The 24,185-nt window shown below is 40.6% G+C and overlaps 1 protein-coding gene across 5 annotated transcripts in view; it reads right to left on the bottom strand.

Moving 5' to 3' along the window:
• The window catches only part of ATP8A2 (ATPase phospholipid transporting 8A2), a 330,711-nt gene that overhangs the window by 90,043 nt on the left and 216,483 nt on the right, over positions 1–24,185 (bottom strand). For all 5 annotated transcript variants that reach the window (XM_051780106.1, XM_051780107.1, XM_051780110.1 and 2 more), the window contains one exon: positions 21,754–21,861. In XM_051780106.1, coding sequence (XP_051636066.1) covers positions 21,754–21,861 — 108 coding nt within the window. The remainder of the gene's footprint in view (positions 1–21,753; positions 21,862–24,185) is intronic.

Genomic DNA, 24,185 nt, shown 5'->3' with positions numbered 1-24,185 from the left:
GGCTTCTATACTAGTACAGAGACATTAGCACTAACCTCAAGCCATCTTAGGTGTAAGTGGATGCAAAGCACTATGACACCAGTGTGGCATAATTAAACCTACAGCATATACTGCTTTTTAGGCAGTATGGCAAAGAACAACATATTTTCTCTATATTTATACAAAAAGGTTTTATTCTTAGAATGGCTTGATACCACCCTTAAAAGCTTAATTGTCTTATGTGTTAAATGGGTCATCTGTCCAAAGTAATACCAAATAACAGAAAAGGTTGAGAGGTACATATATTCAATGACTATCACTAACAACTGTGAAGATATGGGATCCTTGTCTGATGAACAGAGCAATTTCCTTCATGCTAGAGTACATCAGATAGAGATTTACTCAACTTCCAAAGCCTATGAAAGCAGAACGGGTATACTGCAGATTTTCTCCTACAGCCTCCTGAGCAAAGGTCAGGCTCCAGTGCCTTGTAACAAACTGGCAAGAATTGCCAACACTAGAAACAGTGCATGAGGAGCTTGAGGAGGATTTGAAATGATGCAGGGTGTGGTTAATGGGCTGAAAGGAGAATTTTTTATGTTGAAGACTGGAAAGATTGCAAGTATGATTTGGGAATTAGGGATATCAAAACAGTGGAGTTCGGAGTAATCAAGGAAGGAGAGAATTAACATAGAAAGAGCACAGCTTTGAGCAGTAGACACAAGGGCATATAAAAATGCATTTTAATTCCAAGATGCATTTGCAAATCCGAGTGAAAACCCTATTTTACCTCAGGGAATAATGGTCTGAATCCTCTTCTTAAATTAATCCCTTCCATTCTACTATTTTTAAAAGAATAGGTGCGTAAAGTTATTTACAGTGGACAAGGGCAGTTGGGTGCTAGACAACATCCTTGCCCTTGACTGATTGTGAGTTGTAATGAGAGAAATTTTGGCACACAGGATGGTGGTAGAATTCAGTCTCCAGTCAGACCAGCAAGTTGCTTTTGTACCTGTACTGGAAAGGAAAGGGCATTCTTTGTCATGACAAAAAACATTTTGGAAAGACAGTTTTACAGGAGAGGAAGATGGCCTGAGCACCAGAACTTCTTTTACAGCTCTGCAGAAGGCCCCTCAACTTGCTAGCAGTTCCTGATGTAGATCCTTAGTGCCACACTCAAATTAAAGGACTCAGCATTAAGAAAATAACATGTTATTGATTCTTCTCAGAAAAGTCATATTGATCTAGTCAGTGTAACAGTCTGATCTAGAATATACACCAGGGCAGTTTCAGTAAAACCATCAGGACACGCATAAAAGTTCTCAAACTCTTTACTCCAGACTAGTGCTTCCCACATTACACTCTGCTGCACTAAAATCCCCATTGTAGCTGAAGCAGGGCATGCAAGTTTGAGTAATGGGCTGGCCTCTGCCTTATACTTCTTAGACCAGCTACTGTAATTCAAGTGTGATGGGAAATGACAACCTGTTTCCTGATCTCTTCTGAGCAAAGGAATGCAGGCACTAAAAGATGCAGACAGTCAATGGGATGGACAGAGGAAAGGTGAGCAATAGAAAAGGGAAAAGTCAAGTGGCAGGGAAATTATTTTCAAAAAGAAAGTCTAAGCCCTTCAGGTGTTCATACTCCCTTCCTTGTACCTATATCTCTCAGCTTACCCTAGTGTACCTGTTAGAAGACCAACAACTGTATGAACATCATCATCTGCATCTACTGCTACTGGGCTGAGTTTGCATGCTGTCTGCTAAGAGGCCTAAGTCCAGATGTCTGCTTGGTACAAGCCATGTAAAGGGAGATCCAGTGACACAGTATTAAAGAGATTAGCTTCCAAAAAAAGAAAAAGCTAAGTGCTTAGTCAGAGCAGAAGTCTCTCCTCTGAAGTTATTTACTATCTTCTAGACTGGAAGCTTATTCATTTTAAAATCCAGTGTTCCCCTAGATCCTCCATACTTTCTTTCCTCTTGTTCATCCTGTGGTTTGTAACAGTTTGGAAAACATAAGGGGCATTCCTAAGTGGTTACAGATGTGTAAAGGATGCACATTACAGGCCACTTCATCATGAGGATGACATAACTCTGCATGCCAGCTTCGAAAGTAGCTCATTTAATACTGAACCCAGAGACACAATTGTCCCAGACTAGCTGTGTGCCTGTTGAGAGTGATGGGATTATAACAGCAGCTGGCAGTGCTCTGTTCCAAGAAAGCTCACAGCGTTATTCAGTCTTGAGCTCTCTCTTCCTCTGTGGAGCCATTTGATCCTTAATCTCTTTTATGGATTCTTAACCCTTTTGATGTACTTCTCTGCTCGACAAAGTTTGACACACACGTCTTTATGACAAAATATGGGTGAAGACTATTAGTAAGATGTCACAGCTGCACACCTATTTTGAACACTACAACAAGTGTTGACCATGCATTTGAATGAACTGTGTTGACCATGCATTTGAATGAACTGTCTAGCATGTAATTTATGAAATTAAGTACAGAGAAATAATATTTTAAAATCCACTGCACTGCTTTTCCTGAATCAAACTGTGTAACTGGAAAACATTAGCATGATGTTGCACAGCACCTGTGACCCTGGACTACTATGACAGCTAGTACCCTCTACTGCAGTAGTATCTGCCATATGCTTCCCATACAGAACAAAACACCACCACTGCTTAAAAAGACTCAAAGTCAATAGTTGTTAGGAAACTTCTGCTCTGCCCATTACTCTGTCACTATTCTGCTAGGACACTCTCATCAAGACCTACTTCACTTTCTCCCAGCAGTGTCAAGTATAATTAAAAGATAACTACAACTTGCTGTTTATGATCAGATTGCTTTCCCACACTAACTAAGGTGGCAAGACTCCAACATGATAGCTTGAGATGAGCGGTGACTTCCACAAAGAAGATAATATCAGAATTATCAAAAAAAGGAGACAAATAAAAGCCAGTGGCTTGAGAATTAGTCAAGAAGGTACCAGTCTGTGATAAGTAGATAACAGAAATGGACTCAAGACATTCTGGTTGAAGAGAAGGCGAAGTTGCACAAAGGGTCACCAACATTACAGTGAATAAAGACACAACAGGTAAAAAAGGACAAAAGGAAGTATTGTGTGAGACAGGTAGAAAAAACAGTGTGGTTTGATACATGTCAGCTGAAAACAGTAATACTGAATAAAAGAAAGTCAAAGGCTGTAAAAGAACTTGGGACACAGCAAGTGTTTAGGGCAGAACTGCTGGAGAAAGCAAAAGAGAACAATGCTGCTGATAGCAGAAAAGAAGACAGAGCAGCTATATCAGATCTTGATTTCTCTTTCCCTTAAAGATCTTGAATATGGTGGAAGGGAATACATAGAAATCAACACTGTCAAATAGGTAGACAACAGATGGATGGGAAAATAATAAAGTGAAGCAGTAGTTCAAGGCTGGGAAATGGCATAGCAAAGGGAAAAAAAAAAAGACCTTGAACTAGCACTAGTGAAGTTCCTCTACAAGAAGAGTATTGTACAGCTGAAGTACAGTATTTCAATACTGTCATTAAAATGTTCCATATATATTACTTACATAGAAATGTTATTCATTACAAGGGTTTCTTTTTCACCACCTGATCATTGGTAATTCCACCCCTCCCCCCATCCCGTTCTTGTCTATTTACTCAGTTCGTACTATCAAAAAATCCAATAAATCTTTATTCATTTAGACTTATATATGAACATATCTCCTCTCCAAGGAACACATTTAAATAATTTAGATGGTGGCTCTGTACTGCATCATTTTTTTGACTTCAGGGGATGATGCAGTGGGCTAGAAAGCTAATTTAGACAAGCTTAAAAATTACCACATTTCCACGATTATCCTATATTCTAGTATTCAGTTTGGCATATTTCGTGTGTATGAATGGTTACTGTATTCCACACTCTTACACCCCCTCCCTACAAGATTTCAAGGAATATATCATCTTGCACACAGCACAGTAAGTACTGCTATCGAACATGATACATGCAACCAAGTAATGAAAAAAATTACACAGCACTGCAAGCTATTGTTTGAAGGCAAATATGCCATTATAGTAGCAGTCATATTGTTAATCACACATTGATGGTGGAATTAAAGTCACATTAAAATCCACCCAAGCCTTACAGGGACATTGGTCAAGCCCACAACAAGACTGATTCTATGGGGAAGCTGACAACTACTTGGGATTTTTTCACCATAAGAATTCAACAATAGGAAATTTCGATTACCACAGAGGGGGAAATCCCCAGCTTTCCAGTGAGAGGCAGAGAAAGGTCACAACCTACTAGTCTATAAAATCACAGCGATAATTACTTTAACATACTAACATTCCCATCCTCTCAGCCGTGGAGCCTTGGGCTCCAACAACAAAAGCTGCTTCCCCTAGAAGATATGAAAACTATTCTTAATGAAATTATTTTGATTAAATACATCCCTACCAAGTGTTTTAAACGGCATGACAACACTATGTGGTCACTATGTGGTAGAAAGCATATACTGGCCCGTGCGCAAGATAAGACATTGGTGAATCTTTTCCTTTTTCACTGCTATCCAATTCAGCTTCTTGCTTTATGACCTTAAGACAGATTTCAAACCCATCACTGGCTCAAGGTTAAAAAACCCACTTCATTTGAGATGCTGGCCAGTATAGGTTAAAAGGAGGAAGTTCCACATTTGAAAAAAATGCACAGAGAAAACCTCTTAGGATGTCTGATCTAGTAAATAAAAATCCCCAAAACAGGCAGATCATGGAGGCAGAACAGGAGGCTCACTGGGCTTTGGAATGCTAAATCCTAACTGCAGAGTGCAGCTGTGGCAAAGAAGGGCTCTGCATGTCGCTGTGATGACTGAAGCATAGCAATGCAGCCACATTTGAGACTATCAAATTGATTTTTCAGCTTAAGACAGCAGTAGCTGTGTTTTACGCTTCATAGTTGAGTTCTGGTACAAAGTTTAAAACTTTCCAAACTGTTTAACAGATTACACAAATGGCCAGCAGTAGCTAAACACAAAGAGTTCTAACTCAGTAATGTATTCTACTGTGATAAATTCTGTTCCAATCAGGCTGTGATTCCTGTCCTACTTAAGTCCCACAGGAAGAAAAAGGAAGGAATCAAATAGAAAGCAAAGAACTCGCTGAAATGACTCTTCAGGGCCTTCCCTGCAGTGTTAGCACTCAAAGCTGTACCTAGGCTCCTGTATGTCTTTAGCCACAGCAACGCTAATTAATTAAGGGCACTTTGGAAAATGCCCTTCAATCCCAGGCTGTGACTGCTGGACGGCTCACAGAAGTTCTCCCTCATGTCCTTTCTGCTCTTTAGAAGCCCTGCTGGAATACGCACTGCACAGTCTGGGGCAAAGGAGCAGCTTTCTCTGGATGGGACGTTCCTTGAGGTGGTTAACTGAACAGGTGCAAGGGGCCCAGGGAGTGAGCAGGAAGCAGGACTGTGGCTGCCAGCCCTGCACAGCTCAGGGGTCCTGCAAGGAGCCAGTCAAGGAGGAGTCAAACTTGACACTGCAAAAGCTGCTCCTCATATGTCTCTGAGCAGCTAGCGAGAGAAGAGTTTTAGTCTAGGACGTAAGAGAAACAAAGAGAAAATCTTGCCTACAAAGCGATGCAGGTACATTAGTAGAAGTTAAGTTCTGAAGCACTGTATGCATCCAAACATACACAAAAAACATGTGGTGTGGGCAACAACTACTGTGAACTCAAATGACTGTGGCTGCACCCAGGAATACCTAAGTGGGGATATACACCAGGGTGCTGGGCAGCAATGGGTAGAGAAGCAGGAAGAAAGCAACCATGCCAGAGAGGCTGTGCTGTGTGCAGATTTTAAACACTGGATGCTTTTCTGTATATCAACAGGGAAGCGTACAAGAGGCAGAATACAAATCACAACTGATTTTATTCCAGCCAAAACTAGCAGCAAGTAGAGACTTCCAGGGGACTTGCACATGTGTGTTCAGACTCACTGTACTGAGACTGATGAAAGAGTGTTCCTTATGCTGCTCTTGACAGGAGCAAATGATTAAAATTCAAGTTTCTCAAGAACGGCAAAGCCAGCCAGAGGCTACTGACCCAGAGGCAGCTATTGAAAGACAGCAGGTGTGAACAGATCTTGCTGCTCTTCTATTGCTAAATCACACATTAGATGATGTTTGAAGCTAGCAGTGTCAAGGGTGAGCTGGGCTGAGAGGGACAATAACAGTGGATGTAAACAATAGTTTAAAAAAGAGAGGAGCATAAAATAATGTACCCAATGACTTCAGCAGTTTGCCCTGAGTTTTGACCACCACTTCTCAGACAGATACTTTCCACAGTAAACGGAACAGATAAATGACAAGTTTATAATTCAACTGCCTGAAAGACCAGTAAACTTCTGTATGCTGTTGTTTTTATGCCACTTTCAACAAAAATAATGCTAGTATTAGGTGTGACCGGATCTATCCCTGCTTGACTGTTGGGCTGCCTTTTCCCAGTTCCCTGTTCTTATGACCTGTATTTCCAAACGTCCATCACTGCTCCAAATTAAAGGCACAAAATCTTCAGTCTGTTCATGGATTCTCTCAAAGAGCTGTAAGAAAAACTTACAACGTGTTAGCCAGTGTATTTAATGTAGCTCTGCTTCAGCTACAGAGATACAGCTATTTAACAAAATAGTTGCCAGTTCAGAATCCAAACACTTAATCTGCTTGTTTGTGAAACTCCCTGGATGCTTCCTGCTTTATCGTTTGCTATACATAGGTGCCTGCACTACAGAAAAGAACAGTGGTAAAATCAGAGTATATATATATTCCAAAGTGCTATTTAGGAAATTTAATTTGAAATTTGAAAGTGTTATTGACAAACTTTGTTACATGAAAAAAAATACAATTAAATACATCAGCACATTTGTTTGCACTAATTTATCTAATGTGCAAAGAAATATTCCAAAACCCAATGAACATTCGGGTACTAAGTAGCATTATTATTGCTAAGGTCAAGTTCTTCCAATTGCAGCTTTTGCTTTATAATTCTGACCTTACTAGACCTCGCTTTCACACAGATTCCCTTACCAGCCCACTTCTAACAAATTTCTGGATATGCAAATATTTGAAGACAATGGAACCAAGATATAAATGAGACCTACGCTGAAGTTGGTTTTCATTTGAAGAAAAAGTCTTGCTTTTTCATAGAGCAGTAAAGTAACTACCACACTTTGAGCATTTGGTAAAATATAATCAATTAATAGTTACCTCTAACACTGTTATTAAAACATTCATCTGGGTGCCTTTAAATTCAAACTGCTTTAGTTTTAGGTGGCATTATTATTTAAAATTCTAGATTAAAGCCAGCAAAACCAAGCATTCTCCTTTGGTCAGGGACTCTTCACATTGTTTGGGGTTTTGTGTTTGGGGTTTTTTAAATTTTTTAAATGTAACATTGACATATCAAGCTCATATTCAAATCAGTTTCAGACAAGTAGCAACTGCTACTATTTAAAAAAATACAGCTGAAAAATCCACTGGTCTGAGAATCCATCATTGCTTGTTAAAGGTTGCAGAACTGTCCCTCTCTCATCCTTGGCTCTGCAGGACCCATTGAGATATCTGTCCTCTGAATATTTTAGTGGGGGTATACATTATGGGACCATGTGAAGTGATGGGAATGCTCTTACAGGCACTTGTGGGGATCCAGCATCAGGAAGAGGACCAAAGACTAAACTCCTTGGGACATAAGCCAGTTTACTTAATGTGGTCAGTATATCTGACTTTTAGGACATAGCACAAACACCTACACTACCTACAAACAATTGCTTTTGAAAACCCAGACTCAGGTTACTCTGAAGACACTGAATGGTACAGCTACAGTTCTCATGCTCCATATTTTAAGGTTGGATATTTGGAACATGAATAATGCCATTAACCCAGGAGAATTAGGTAAGCCCCATGGTTTTCCAATGACTTAGTTTTTGTCTGCACTAATTTTACCTCCAAATCTGCATGTCTGAAACTCCACACTCTTCAAGTCTGCTTAAAGTGATTACGTCTTCTCAGTAAATCTTAGATTGTTCTTTCTCCTGGCTGCTGAGCTGTCTGCCTGCAATTTCTCAAAAGAGAGCCAGGATTTCATATCCATTGGCCTCTGCATTCCTGCCAAAGCCCTGCAGAAATGAGAGCTGCTGCAGCTGCCAGGGTTTATTTACACACATTCCTGCCTCAAATTGAATTAATGAGCACAATATAACTCAGGCAATGTCCTCCACAGCTCTTGTTTCTCTTTGCCCCTCTTGACATTTCTTTCTCACACACAACCCCTCTTGTAGTCTGTCTTAGAGCAGTATCTGAAGTGATTTTTACTGGTGTAAAAAACTGCAGACACATTCAAGTTGATAGACTTGTACATGCCTGCTTACAGAGTACTACTTTATGGAAAGCCCAGGATCCCCTTGATGAGTATCCAGAAGGTTAAATTGAACTTATTTGCTTTGTGCAATCCAAGTTGTCAGTTTAGCAATAAACTTCGACATTTAATCACTCCTGAAGACCCAGCCTTGGGAAGAGCTCTGATGCAACAGATGAGAGCAGCTGATGTTACAATGTATTTACAGTCATTAATGTTCACACACTATATTTAGTAAGTCATTTCTACAGGTGTCTCCAGCCCATTTCTGCCCTCAGAAATCTGAAATTTTGCACTCATAGCATAAGGGCTCCCACCATAAACAAGCCCTATAAGCACTGTATGGACACATCACACACGGGAAACTTCTGTTACGCTGCTAATGCAGACCAATGCAGTGCTTCCAACGTGTTATGGCAGAAACAGAGCAGAAAAAATTTGTCCAAATATTCACATCCATGTGACTAACAAAGTCCATTCTCCCCTCTATTATCACCCTGTACAGTGTGTATCTCTCACATACTGTGTATATTACACAAGGTGTGAAAGGCTTAGAACAAAAGGCATATACTTCTAGTGGAAGAGTGTTAGAGAAAAGGAATAAAACCTTTAATGATATATACATTTGCTAGATTAGCACTTCACCAGCAACATGTAAGAACATAGTTGGCAACAGACAGGCTCCAACTGCCTCACAGAGGGAAAAGGATCTTTGCACAAGTAGCAGATCTCACTGAAAGAACTGTAAACTAGATTTGAAGGGGGAAAGGGATAAAACCAGTCTCGCTAAATATAAGTCTGGGGGTGGCACGCCAATGTTTCAGTTAGGTTCTTTGGTTTGACATCTCAGTGGAGGTAAGGGATAGAGACCCATGAAGTAGCAAAAATGCAAGGGTTATTGATGTGCTAGAAACCATAGAAGCTTCTGAGAATGGTCACACAGGAAATAGTGCTTCTCCCCCCAAAAAGCTGGTAGGCTCATTAGCCCAATGGAAGTACATTTACACCAATACCTACAGCATGGTATATATATACACCATGTTATATACCTATAACAAAGAGGACAAGCTGGAAAACATCGCATAGCAGGAAAACTGGAAACATGATGGAATGACTCAACTGGAGTGCTGCAATAGATCACTATAAGCTCTTCAGGTGAGATGGACAAGGAAAGAGAGGAGGTGGGGTAGCCTTATATGTTAGGGAGCATTATGAATGTCTAGATCTTGATGATGATGATAACGGGGTTGAGGGTTTATCAGTAAGAATCAGGAGAAAGGTCAACAAGGAAAATATCCTGGTGGGAGTCTGCTATGGAGCACCCAAACGCGATAAAGAGGCAGACAAAATATTTCATAAGTAACTGGGAGAAGTCTCATGATCGTCAGCCCTTGTTCTTGTGGGAGATTTCAACCTATCAGATGTCTTCTGGAAATATAACACAGACGAGAGGAAACAGTCTAGGTGACCTGTTTAGTAGACAAAGGAAAGGCTGTGGATCTTGTCTGCCAGGACTTCAGTAAAGCCTTTGATACCATTTCCCACAGAATTCTCCTGGAGAAACTGTCTGCGTGTGGCTTAGATGGGTACACTGTTCCCTGGGTAAAAAACTGACTTGATGGTTGGGCCCAGAGAGTGGTGGTGAATGGAGTTAAATCCAGGTGGTAGATGGTCACCAGTGATGTTCCCCAGTGCTCAGTACTGGGGTTAGCCCTGTTTAATCTCTCTATCAATGATCTGGATGAGGGGATTGAGTGCATCCTCAGCCAGGTTGCAGATGACACCAAGTTTAGTAGGAGTGTTGATCGGCTGGAAGGTGGGAAGACTCTACAGAAGGATCTGGACAGCCTGGATTGATAGGCCAAGGCCAACTGTATGAAGCTCAACAAGGCCAAGTGCTGGGTCCCACACTTGGGTCACAACAACCCATGTAGTGCTACAGGCTGGGGAAGAGCGGCTGGAAAGCTGCCCAGTGGAAAAGGACCTGGCAGTGCTTGTTGACAGCTGAACATGAACCAGCAGAGTGTACAGGTAGCCAAGAAGGCCAATGGCATCCTGGCCTGTATCAGCAACAATGTGGCCAGCAGGACCAGGGCAGTGATTTTCCCACTCCACTTAGCGCTGATGAGGCCACATCTGAAATACTGTGTTCAGTTTTGGGCCTCCACACTACAGGAAAGACATTGAGGTGCTGGAACGAGTCCAGAGAAGGGCAACAGAGATGGCAAAGGGTCTGGAGCATGAGTCTTATGAATAGTGACTGAGGGAGCTGGGGTTGTTTAGTCTGAAGAAAAGAAGGTTCAGCGGAGACCTTATGATTCTCTACAGCTGCCTGAAAGGAGGCTGTAGTGAGGTGGGGGTCGGTCTCTTGCCTCAGGTAACAAGCAATAAGGACAAGAGGAAATGGCATCAAGTTGTGCCAGGTGAAGTTTAGATTGGATATTTGGACAAATTTTTTCACTATTAGGGTGGTCAGGCATTGGAACAGGCTGTCCAGGGAAGTGGTAGAGTCACCATCCCTGTAAGTACTTAAAAGACATACAGACGTGGCACTTGGGGACATAGTTTAGTGGTGGACTTGGCAGTGCTGGGCTAATAGGTGGACTCTATCATCTTTTTCCCAACCTTAATGGTTTTATGACTCTATGACTTTATTAAAGCTTCAAGGCAGTAAAGAACTGGGGGAGGGCGTGTGTGCATCTTTCAACACTCAAACTGAAATTTTGAACAACCAAGCAGAAACCTGCTCTAGCTGCAGCTGGCACAGGCTGGTTGTAAATTGGTAACATTTGGAATAAACAGAAGTGGCATGTCCTGAATCCTCTAACTAGAAGAGAGATATGAGATGCTACTCCGAATTACAAGGCTGATCATGTTCTGTGCTACTGCATATAGACTTTTTATATGAGGAAAACCAGGTATTTTGAGTTCCATGCCACAAAGAAAGGTCCATGAAAAAGAAGTGACTGTCTTAAGAAAAAAATGAAGGAGAATGTCTGGAAAGAATATGAAGATGCTGGCTGCAGGAAAGATCCTGGAAGTGGCAGAAGATCTCAGAGAACAGGAACATGCATAAATATGAATGCTGAGGTACGGCCAGGGACCTTCACCAGCAACACTTGCAGTGGCACAGCAGGAACCAACCCAACTCTCTGCCCAGCTTTTCAGGTCAGCAACGACCTCCCTGCAGGGATGACAAGTCAAGACCTAGGAAACGTAACAGTGTACGAGGAGGATGCGAATGAGAATAATTTAACAGGGTAGGAGTACTAATCTCTCTGGTCTTGAAATAAACCACAGTATTCAGATCCACTAGAGGCTGTCATTTACTTTGCCTTGCCCATGACAGCCAGCACTTGGCTAAATTTGAGTAATTGCAGGCCACTTTCACTAGAAGCTGATGCAGAATATATATGGCTTTAACAATTCTGCTTGCTTGCACAGAAAAAGCATGATAAACACTTAAACATGATAAACTTCTGACTTCTAACAGACCACACCTACTCTTCACAGTTCTAACCCTAAATTCAGTCAGTAATTTTACTTAGAAGTTCCCTCTCAGTCCCTTCTCTGGCTATTTCCAACTTTTTGATATAATTCCACACTCCTCAGTAATATTTTCTCCCTTACACATAGCTGATATCAAATAAATTTGTTACTAAATGTTAATTGAGTCCTTAGAAAACATTTCAGATTTTGTGGCTTCCTTTCATACACCTTTTGGTCTGTGTGAGGATGCCAGTGATTCAAGGGTTCAACTGTTCTTCACATACATTCTGAATGAACATTAAGGCTGAGATGAGACCCATCAACTCAATGAGATTTTCCCTAAACCCCAAATGACAACAGCACTTTTTATAGGCACCTAGGAAAAACTGATTGACAGAATGTTTTTTCTAGGTGTTCTGCTCCCCACCAGATAACCATCTTGTTACTCCATATACTCACTTCTCCCTGCTCCATTTTTTAAAAATTGTTTTATATTGGTATCCAGTTTTATAAAAGCACAATGAAAGCCAACTGTGTAGCACTATCAAAGAAATTCCTTCTGTTTCAGAGCGGGGAAATGTCACTTGAATTTGGAAAGGCTTTCCCTGAATGCAGCTTCTGTTGAAGCGAAGCTTGAACTGGGTACTCTTTTTACTTCTCTGAAATAGAAACGGCCTAAAAACATTCCTTTTGGTACATCTTTATTAGAAATTCTCTCAGAACCCCATAACAAGCATATTTATTCCACACATGAAAATGAAATGCCTAACACTGGCAGTTCTACTGAATGTATACACACTGCTGGATAGCATAGTGCAAGTAACGGCTTACATGGACAGATACAGGAACCAGAGGACTAATAAATACCAAAAGAAAACCCTTCAGATGTTTACCTAGATGCCTACTCCAAAACACTGCACAAAAAAAGTCCTTGCAAAGGTGACAGCCATTTTTTGTAACATCTCAAATGACACTCTGCTAACCATATTATCTTGTCTTAGAGTCAGTCACTCACATGTTGCACACCCATGTAATGGCAAGCAATGAACTGAGTACGGTGTGGAAACTTTCAAAACCAGTTTCTTCATTCTACCTTTTCTATTCCTTGCTCTCTTTCCAACTAAGAATCCCACTCCCTCAGCATCTCCTTTGCTCAGTATTGGTGCAGCTCACAGACTATTACAGGTGGAACTGATGTCTGGTAGGCATTCATTCTCTCCCTTCCCAGAAACCTTCTGAAAATGAGAAATTGAAAATGTTTCAATCTAAACAAGTCCATCACTTGAGAGAATGAGATGAAGAAAACAAATACTGCATAAAATATTGTTCTGGCTCATTTCTTTGGAAGGAACGGGCACCTCCCAGATACTGACCAGGGTAAGAAGTAGTAAGTAGTACACTTAGAGAAACAAAAAATGCTGTTCGACACCATGAATTTGGAATATTTTATTCAAAACAAAAACTGACCCATTTTGGGTCAATTCTAACTATTATTCTAAATGTTCAGCCTCTGTACCGAATCCTTCCTTCTCCTCCCCAGTATTCTCCATAAAGCACTCCCACACTACAGAAAAAGGATGTTTATACTTGCTTGTCTTTTGTGACAACACTACTGTCCAAGCTTTCTCTGCACTGGCTTGCTGACTTACAGTAAGCATGAAATTGCCTTCAGTCATATACTGGAAAAGGGAGATGTGCCCAGAGCTGCAAGATGGAGCTCTGCAAGATGCTTAGCAAGAGGCTGCAGCTCTTAGTTGAGGAAGAAACCTGCTTAACAACATCAAGCTATTGAGAAGTGCTGTTGTTGGGTTTTATGCTACAGAGACCAATGGGGGCACATCTAATCATGAATGGCCCTTCCACACTTCAGGCATTATGTTAAGGACAACATGTGTATTATTCTGTTCTTTACTCCTATCAATCCTACTGAAACGTACTAATCTAAAGAAAGTGCAGCTCCCTGGAAAGGTGTGTACATGCCACTTTTATAACACTGTGACTCTTCCACAGTCTCTTTCCTACACCTTCCAACAAGGTTACTGGTATAGATACACCACCTCAAGTGCTACAAATACCCAAATGAGAAACTACACTCTACAAGCCAAAGAGGTGCAGTTTGACTTCCTTCACAGACTCAAAAGCCCAAAGGCACTCTCAGAAGTCACTGCATTCAGTTTAGAGTTGCTTTTTGCCTACCACATCTGCCAGTAGAGAGGCAACACAAGATACCATCACTGCTGTCAACTCTCGAGTTAACAGGAAAGCTGTAGGGGACAGATTGTACTGGCTGACACAGCAGTGGGCAGGGTATTTGGAAGGGCTGTAGTCCTCCCAGCCTCACTACTCCTGAAGCCTGTGTACCAACGTTAGAACAACATAAGAGAGATCATTTCCACTCCTCAGGGCTTTTTGAATCAAATTTTGACATAATACAATTGGGGGAAAAAATGATCTCATGAAATGTATACTGTAGGGAGGAAAGGGAATAAAGGTATGTTTCAAATTGATCTGGAAATATTTTCCCATGTGAAATAGTTATGTTTGTCTCACAAAAATGCAGTGCAGGAAAGAAACAGTGGCATGGAGCACAAATTCAGCAAAACAAACAAAAAATCTTCCACAAAAAATATCCCCTTTATAACATGTAAATTCAAAGGAAAACATAACATGACCCTTCTGTCCCCAAGGAATGAAGGTAAAAACAACGACCCCAACCAACCCCCAAATATCTGCTATCTGGGCTTCCCTGCATCCATCAGAAAACAAAGTGACTTAAGTGTGACCAAAGAAAGCCATAAAACCACTAATTCCAACTCACAGACAGTCACCTCCTGCCCTCTGAAATAGATCCCATCTGCCACTCCTCTTATTTTCGAAAGGAGCAACCACTTCATTGCTATGAGTTTAAATACTCTTTTAAAAACCAACTTACATACACAATTACCATCTTCCTCTCTCTCTGTCCTACAGGTTATAGGAATAGCAGCATATTGATCTACTTTTAAGTCCTCTCTCTCCTGCCTCTCCTCATCATCTCAGACAATTTAGGCAGTAACCTCCGCATAGGAAGAGGATATTGCTTGATTCCTTCACGCCGCCTGGAAATGCGGCCGATTCCCACACATGACAAGCTCACACAGCAGTGCTCCATAGTGAATGCATGCAGAGGCAGATCCAAATCTCCTGGCTACGAAGCCTCTTGCACTGCCCTCCAGCCCACCCTACCCACCCCACCATGTAGCACACTGCTAGCCTACAAAGCTCATCTGCAAAAGATCCCACAGAGGCTGAGTGCTTCAAAAAAGACATAAAAACGGTTTGGCTACTGTTCAGTTATGCTATCCAACAGGAAAAAAAAAGTTTTTTCTTACTAAGATGCACACAAACCCTTGTCATACATGACAAACCCACACTGCACAGCTGTTTGGTTTTTATCCTTAAGTTTCTAATGCAGAACACAGCCTACATTGGGAATGCTCTGATCCAGTACGGCAAGTCATACATTGTTAGTTTGTTCTTGCTTGTCAATGGGGCTCAAAACACAGAATTTTTTTGTAGACGAGTATTAGTACACACTGCCTCTCGTACAATACAGTAGTTGCTCTTCTCTATTTAAAAGCCAGCTGTTTCTAATTAAGAAAATACGGAATAGGATATCTTCCAAACATCTTTCCACAAGCTTGCAACAAGGCTTTGCTACTTTTTAACATATGAAAAAAGCAATTTGGGGAAATTTTGAAGGACGTGAGGCAACACTGGACTCCAAATTGAAAAAAGATGCAACTTTTGAAGCACAGTCCATTACCATAGAATGACAATTTTATCCTGAGTGAAGGAGCTTGTTCCTGGACACCGCTACACCCCAGTCCAAAGCCAGTAAATCTGGATAATCAGCCAATTACACAGAAGTGTAAATGTTCTGTATTTCTATTTAAGCTACTGAGCAGCATTTAAACTTGTTAAGGCTACCTGATCTCCAAACAGACATTGGCCAGACAGTGTGGCTGGCATCCAGATTATACTGCTACACTGAAGGAAAAACAGCTGACCTCTTATGCACCATCTGTGCAACCCCGGGGTAACCACTCATAACCACTCCCTTTCCTATTGCTCCCCCATCTAACACACTCACCTGCCAGCCGCAGCTCTTCTGCAGGGCAGGAATCAAAATGGAAGTCTTGAAGACTTCAGAGAAACATGAAGACTTCAGAGAAGTCTAAAGGCCAGCTGACCGCCTTGCTCTGCACTGCCAATACCCAAACCAGAATGAGTTTTTACCATCATGGCTTAATCCTATTTTCACATGGCTCTAGATAGGAAATGCCAGCACAGTGCTGGACTCAGCTACCTATACAGTCCTGCTTTAAAGTCTTCATAAAATATTTTCTAAGGAGAAATTAAGTCTGGGACATCTTTTAGAAATATTTAGGACGGGTTTGCTGCAGAGCTGCCAAATAGGTAAAGGGGATGTTTTGGGGGATTTGTCTCCAGAAAATAAGCATGCTTAATCTATTAGTTTCACATTCAGGGTTTATTAAAACATTCATTTATCTCAATTTTTTCATCTTTGCACTGTATGACATAGTAGAAGACCATGCCAGAGATCTAGAAGTGAGAGATTAATTTCTGAAAGCCATGTGTGGCTCACAAAAACAACAAACCCACTCCCTCAACAGATGCTTAAAAATATATGCATGCTTCGTTAGTCTAATTTGCCTGCTCAGAGCCTAGTCCAAAAGAGCAGAAAAAGTTCCAAAACCACATCAAGTGCCATGGAGACCTCTGTGCATAATAATAAAAACAAACACGATCAGCAGGCATTAAGGACCTCAGTCTGCAGGCCAAGTCTGATTTGCGCATAACAGCTGGATGAAGCATTTTCACCAACCAAAACATTGACACCACAATGTAATGTGCAACCAATTGCAGACAAACAAACCACAATCAGAACAGCCAATTTTCTAACTAGCACCAAACTGCAGAAATATGAGAAGCCAGAAAGAACAACAACTGAGACCTCTGGAAAAAAGATTCAAATGTACAGAGAAAGACAAAAATGTTCTGGAAAACACGAAAATGTACATTAAGCTGTCAGTTTTGCAGTGTGGATTTGAAAGAGTAGTAATGTGAAACCTGTTTATTACACTGCAATAATGATTATCTCGCCTTCAGGATTTTTTGGGTTTGCTTTGTGTTATTTCCAAGTCTAGTAACCCATGAAGTTTTCACACGCTTTAGTAAGAACTCAACCAGAAAGATTTTTGAGAGTTTCAGACTCAAGGCCAACTACAAAACCGACTGTGCAACCAGAGTCCATCCCATCATCTACATCACCTCCATCCCTCAAAAGCCAACAACAGTGCACCACTCAAGGCAAACCTGTCTTGCTAATGCCATACACAGAGGAATGGGAAGCTTTGCTAAAGGAGGGATAAACGTTTTCTTAACAAACCATTAATACAAGCAAATCCTGCTACTGTCACATTACATGGGATCTCCATTACTGGGACCTTTTAAAAATCACCTTTAATCCAGGTAAAGCTCGTGCACAGCTTCTTTAAAGTCTTTATAAGCAGACAAATAACCTAGCAAGAATTTGACAGTTCAGCTGGAAAAATCAAGAAATATCTTCTGTCTAGGATGTGAAGAGCACTAGCAAATAAAAGCACACCTGTCATTACAGTTATGAAAGTGGCTCTTACACAGAGTTGTTTCCACTATGCTGGTGGTACAATTGTTTGGACTGTGATTTGATGAGTTTTCTCTCAACTACAGGTGTATAAAAGTAACTGGGAAGTGCAGCAGCTCCAACTTCAAAACCTCCAGCCATGAGGTTTTGATAAGATGGGCTTCCTGACGTCCTGAGATCAAGATAACGGGTTTCAAACACAAAAAGATTCTTAAACCCCAGTTCTGATATGACCACACACAGCTTAAAGCAAATGTCAAAAAAAATTAGGAACATTAACCTGTACTGTAGAATAACCACAATAACGACCCTTTCAAAATCAGATTAAAACTCCCCCTCTTCTACCCCCTTTCCTCTAGGCAGAGGGGGAATGAGACTGATACTCATCTTCCTAAAGAAATTTCCTTAATGGTAACAACAACTAATGAGGCAGACACAAAACACAACACTTATATTAAGGTAAATAAACTGTAAAAAAAAAAAATCACATCTAAGAAGCAGTCTTTTCATCATCAACAACAGCAGATGCTTCAGAGGGGTGATGGCAACATCCCTTCCCTGCCAACCCCACTCTCCCTTAAAACACTAAAAATTTCAGCTCAAGGCAGGGAATGATGAAATCTGTTTTTCTTATCTCAAATAACATCTAAATCAAGACTCAAAGCATGATCACTGTCATAACATCCTCCTTCCTGTACACACTTTCAGGTACAGGTATTTAGGTATGTGTGTGGGTGGCAATACCTACAGAGAGACTTTGATCCTAAACAGTGCAATATTATTCCCATAAACCTAAAGTATGCTTCAATTCCTATGAAGAAATCCACACAACAGAATACGAGCAGAATATCTCACACACCATGTATATGATATATGCAAGAAATAAGCACAATTGTTAGCGCTCACTGTTCCCTTCAGGACACCAAATCCCCATCCCTAGGCAAACAAACACAATACCCAAGATTGCAAGAGGGCAGAACTATGGCTAATGTGCTGGTCAACAAAATATCACTGGGTTATGAGCTAAATGCCCCAAAAGTTCATGAAAACGATCATTAAAAAGGCAGCCACATCCTCAGAGCAGTACATTTCTGTACTGCCTCTTATAATTAATGAGTATCAAAGTAGGTAGCTTTTTAAAAACACAGACATCTACCTGTTTTCAACAATCTGTGGTGGTAAGTCATAACTACAGAAAGGTGGGAAAGGATTCATATATTGTACAAAATATTGTCATCTGGAAGTGCCCATTCAAACACAGTAAGTTCCATCAAAGTATCTTAGCTCCAAAGGCAAGACAATAAAAAAAGGCATCAACTTTTTTCAGTGTCACTGTTCTCCGCAATTATAAAAAGAACTTCACTTGAAAAAGTGCAAATATTCAGGAAGGCCAAGAGAGCTACCAGAAGGCTTCCTTGCTCTTCTATTATTATTCCTTATACTACTAAAGAAAAATTGCATTCTGAAAAGGTTCCCCCAAAAGAGCCAGAGAGTTTACTTCCAAAGTACCAGATGTCATACTATTGGAAAACCTCTATCAAGGACTATTGAGATTTTAATCAGGGTTTTGTCTTATTATGTCACATGTATTCCATTATGAATATTGTAGGGGAAACAGAAGAAATATGTTGACTCTTTGACGACAGAGAATAAGTAAGTTGCTTCCCTTTGCCCTCAAGGAGGGAAAATGGTATTATCTTCCCTGTGAGAATGCTCAAGATGCTATGGGCAAGATAAAGAAATACTTAGTGCAAACTTAGTTTAGTAAACCCCAGCAGAAAAAAAGCGTCTTTTAACATACTTAAAAGTCTGCTTAGGCTCCCCTCTGACATTTCGTGAATGGACAGAACAAAATGTTTTGCACCTCCTATGCCTCCTACTGACAGCACAGACTCCTGGCTGGCCCAAATGCTAGATGAGTATTACAGTTAAAATCAGCTCCCTTTGAGTGCTATTGGATTTGCATACTATGAGGGTCTAAAATATCCTGGAGTTCATTTTAGTTGAAGATAAACATACTGGCAAGATTTAAAACAAAATCAAAGCTTTTAAGATACCTTGTTTACTTATAAATGAAGAAGACAGCAAGGGTAAAGGAATTGCTTAAGTCTGGGAAGCAGCAACATAACTCATTTTACAGGCTAGAGCCTAGCACAATCCCAGCTCATTTCACCACGAGCTAGTTTCATGACAGCAACTGATTACTCAAGAGACTTTGTGGGAGTTAATTCAAGTGGTAAACAAGCTCCCTTTACCTTGGGACCTTCCTCTGATTTTACAAAAAGATAAAAGAAACAAAAACCCAACATTCTTCCACTGCTGCTCCTGCTCTCAAAAATACAAGAAAGCTGGTATAGATACAAGAAAACTGATACTGATCCCCCCAGCACACACTGAAAGCCATACAACAGCTTATTTCTGACTGCTTGAATTCAAAAAGCATCTTCATAGAATGATGACCTATTCTTAACATTTTTGATTGATAATTACTGACCCAGGGGCACAACTCCACAAGTACTGGAGCAGACACTTTATCAGTCAAAGTAAATGTGTTCTTCATTTAAAAAAAGTACATTACATTATTTTCATCTTGGCAAGATATTAGCATCACTTCTCAAGTCACAGTGTCAGAAAACCAGACCATGAAACCAAAGGTTAAATAGAAACACTTTCTAAAAACATTCAAGCAAAACCAAAGCCTTATTAACATGAAGCTTTTGTTCTGAGACCTGTGGTTTTATATGTTGGAGCAAATGTTGATGACCAACACAACATGAATTCTGTTTAAGTTGCAATAACAAAAAAGAGAGTTATTTTGGGGGGAAAAAAAGAAGAAACACCAAGCTAAAGCCAATAGCCTGACCCTTCTTGTATAAAGCAACAGCTCACCGTATTGTTTGAATTTTAGAAGGCTGACATGATAGTGGAAGCACTAGAAGTCTCCTGTGGAAGACAAGTCATTCATGGTTCTGCATGATACCGACATCAAATTTCTGCCCAATATATGAAAATGTGAATTAGAGCTACCAATGCTGTATCTGCTGTGAAACACATAAAGATCACCATGAAATACTGTCAGAGGACTGAGGTTTTGTCTGTCAGGCTTTGCTGATCCCAGCCTGTCAGCTGTCTGTCTCTGTTGTGAAAAGCTGTTGAAAATCTACAATAGCCTCCATTACCCTCAGTGTTTTGGCACATGATAATAAAATATGTATTAAGCTAGAACCAGCAAAAAAATCATGTCTGACTACTCTTGTTGAATACCAACTCACAGGAGTAACCTCAAAAATCTTTAAGTGACTTGCCATCACTTGACTTTTGTATCATTATTTTGTAGTACAAGGGTGGCAATCTAAGCATATTTAGCTAATTTGTTAAAATTATTAGTTTGCTTTTCTTCTTTCTGTATCATAAACAGCATCTCTCCATCAAAGAAAAGTCTAAACTTACTACAAAATACATTTTGCTGGTAATTTTGAAAGCAGTTCCACTTCTACAGAGTAACATACTATCCTACATTTATTACGCCCTTAATTGTTCATGGTAGCCCCCTATTTTAAACATGCACAAGGCTCCTGAATGACTTTGACAGGCTTGCAACTTGATTTTCTCACCACGAGTTGAAATAATAACACTGACGGAAAAATTTCACCACGTGGAACTCAGCTGATGTGGAAGGAACAAATCCAGAATTCCTCTAGTAATATAAAAGGATCAGTAACATAGCAGCTCCCCTTCTGCTTCTGACCACCTCATCCGATTTTCAAGAAAATTCAATTTATTTTAAATTAATGAAGGAAAAACAGAACACTATGAAAGCAAAATATTTGGAAAAGAAGGAATCCATGATTAAAAAAACCCACAAAACAACAAATAAATATGATATTTAGTCAAACACACAAAATCTTACCAGGAAGGCACTAATGAAAGAGTCAGTCTCACTGCTATCGACATGAACTGAGAATTGTCATATAGTATCCCCAGTGCACATAATCATGTATGATGTCACTTCTGGGGAGAAAGAGAGCTCTTCTAATGAGGAGATTAAGCTAAATGAATGCAGGGATTAAGAAAAGGTTAAAAAGAAGAACAAGCACTCTCATTAGAGCACAATTCCTTTCCAAGCATTGTGTGAGTGTTCAGGGAGCTGTGCTGGGCAGCTCCCCACCCAGCCAAATGTTCGTACTGACCTGCCCCAGCATGTCTGGTGCGATGGGAAACGTGGGCCAGATGGCTGAGTAGACACCGAAGAACACGAGCCAGAGCAGCATGCTTCCCCAGACGGCCAGGTGACTGAACTGTCAAGCAACAGGGAAAGGAGAGTCAACACAGGTCACCTCCTCCATTCACCCAACCTACAAGTGTTTCCCTGTTCAGGTCTCTGTCGGTCTCACTCAGGCCTGTCTACTGCTCTTGGTTTCAGGCCAGTGGCACAGGTTGTTCAAACATCATAAAGCAGCTCTCTTTAATCTCTGCCTCGCGACAGGGCAGACAGATAGTCTTCTCAGCCAATCTATTTTATTTGGAGTTCCAAAAAAACCACCAGATTTTCCTTGCAACTCTGATTTCTCTCATCTAGTTCCTGCGTGCCAGATTCACATAAATCAAGGTGGAAATTTTCAAATGCTTAGGTCAAAATTCACATGGACAAATCCCTTATGGCAGTGTACACATGCAAACTGTACGCATCACTCACCTTTCACAGAGGAAGATGCAGTGCTATGTAATACACTACCACAATTAACATCTACTGATCCACTTTGCTTTTTTTGTTTTAAAGGTGTTCTAAGTGATTTACAGATATGCAACACAGTTTACATCTTTACTGGTTCTTTAGCCTGTAGACTCACTAAGAGAAAATAAAAGTAGTTCTGAAGTGACCAAGAATATGTCCAGCACAGATTTCATCTCAGTTGCACTAAAGAAAGTAATTTTTTCTACACGCCCAAACTGTTTTTCTGTTCAGGATGATTTAAGTTGTTTTACTTTTACACTGCAGTGGATGGTATCAGTAATTTCAGTTGTAACAAGCAACTGAGCTCATTATTTGCTCCAGCTTTTTTGGGTGCCAACAACTTCTGCGGCTGATGACTTTGGCTGCAATTCAGAGAAATACCTGCATAAATCTTAATTACTAATTACATATGAGTTTAGGAACATGGGAATGAATTCACATACTGGTTGCTGTGGTGGACACAGTATGCTTGTTCAGTTCTCAGCTTTATACTTTCTATTTGATGACTGTGTCTGTTGACTTTTTGAACAGTATGTCTGAGAACCAAAGAAGTGTCTGAGGAGTACTGTGTTCTGCCTGCTGTGAGACAGATACAAACTTCTGGAAGAAGGAGAAGATTTGTCCTACTCTAGAACCACTTAACATCCTTGGAAAGGACAGCTTTCTCCAGCAGAGGCAGTGAAAACAAACAAGCAAGGAGTCTGCAGCACCACTACAGACTGGCAGATAGTTGAGACCAACTAGAGGCCACCTTACACTAGAAGCATTCATACAGCAAAATGTCAGGGGCAGTGGAAAGAACACTCTTCTAGGCACTCCCAGAAACGTGGAATTTTGTTCAACCCTAAAAGTTGCTGGGCTAATGAGCAGGACATGGGATAGGCCCCTTCCTGGAGACACACAGTGGGCAGGAAGATTTGTTTTCAAATTTTGCTATTTATTCTGTTTCACCCAGGAGATCAGACCAGCAACTACTTCATTACAAACAAGCCTGCAATAAACAAAACAATCAACCAAAAAAACCCCAACCCAACCAATAAAACAAACAAAAACCCTCTCATGCCTGATTCAGTTTTAATATGAAGAAAACAAAGAGACTGAAGTATTTTTGGTTCTATTTTTTTTAAAACACTTGGAGGAGAAGAGGGATTTTATCCTTTCAGTTTACTTGCTGTTATGAAAACTACGGTCAATTCACATCAAGATTCTGACTAAAAGCCCTGCCCCAGTGAACAACTGTAGTCCTCAGTTTCCCAAAGCTGAAGTACTGCAAGGCTTCTGCAAGAACTCAACTTTAAGAAAAGTCAGTCCCATGTAATGGTAGCACTGCTTTCCAAAAAAGGACATGATACACCCTCAAGCCACAGCCTTCCTCTCAAACAAGTGGACAGAAGGCTCAGGATAGCTTGGACCGATGCTTCCAAGCTGTAGATTCCTAGACTTTATGATTAAAAACAGTAAAAATAAAATCAAGCAGAGAAACCAACCTAAGACAGAGCCTTATTTTGTAGGAGGTCTATTTATGCTAATGAAATGCCATAATTATTTTGTCTCACTCAGGTTTTTCTTTGCAATCTGCTGGCAGGACAGTTTTTGAGTTTAGCAGCTCTTCACCTCACCCTTTCCAGCTGAGCAGACTTAGCTCATTTTATGTTGTCTTTACCTTCTTCTCATGGTTGTCCCAATCATCTCCTTAGCTCATGCTTATATCTACCCAAATTGCTTCTCTACCTTTAAAAGCGCTTCTGCATTCATGAAGAGCCCTCCTTGCCCTGCTTGAAGATGTTCCTTATACACTCACCCCACCAACCTTTTCACTGTTGATTCTCCACTGATCTCTGCCATTTAACCCTGGAGAATTCATGTGCAAATCAGAAGCAAGTCCAT

Source organism: Manacus candei, unplaced genomic scaffold (genome assembly GCF_025592945.1).
Source record: "Manacus candei isolate 608988 ecotype Guabito, Panama unplaced genomic scaffold, ASM2559294v1 h1tg000014l, whole genome shotgun sequence".
Lineage (NCBI taxonomy): Eukaryota > Metazoa > Chordata > Aves > Passeriformes > Pipridae > Manacus > Manacus candei.
The sequence above is the reverse complement of the archived record's forward strand: the minus strand, read 5'-3'. Positions and strand labels throughout refer to the sequence as shown.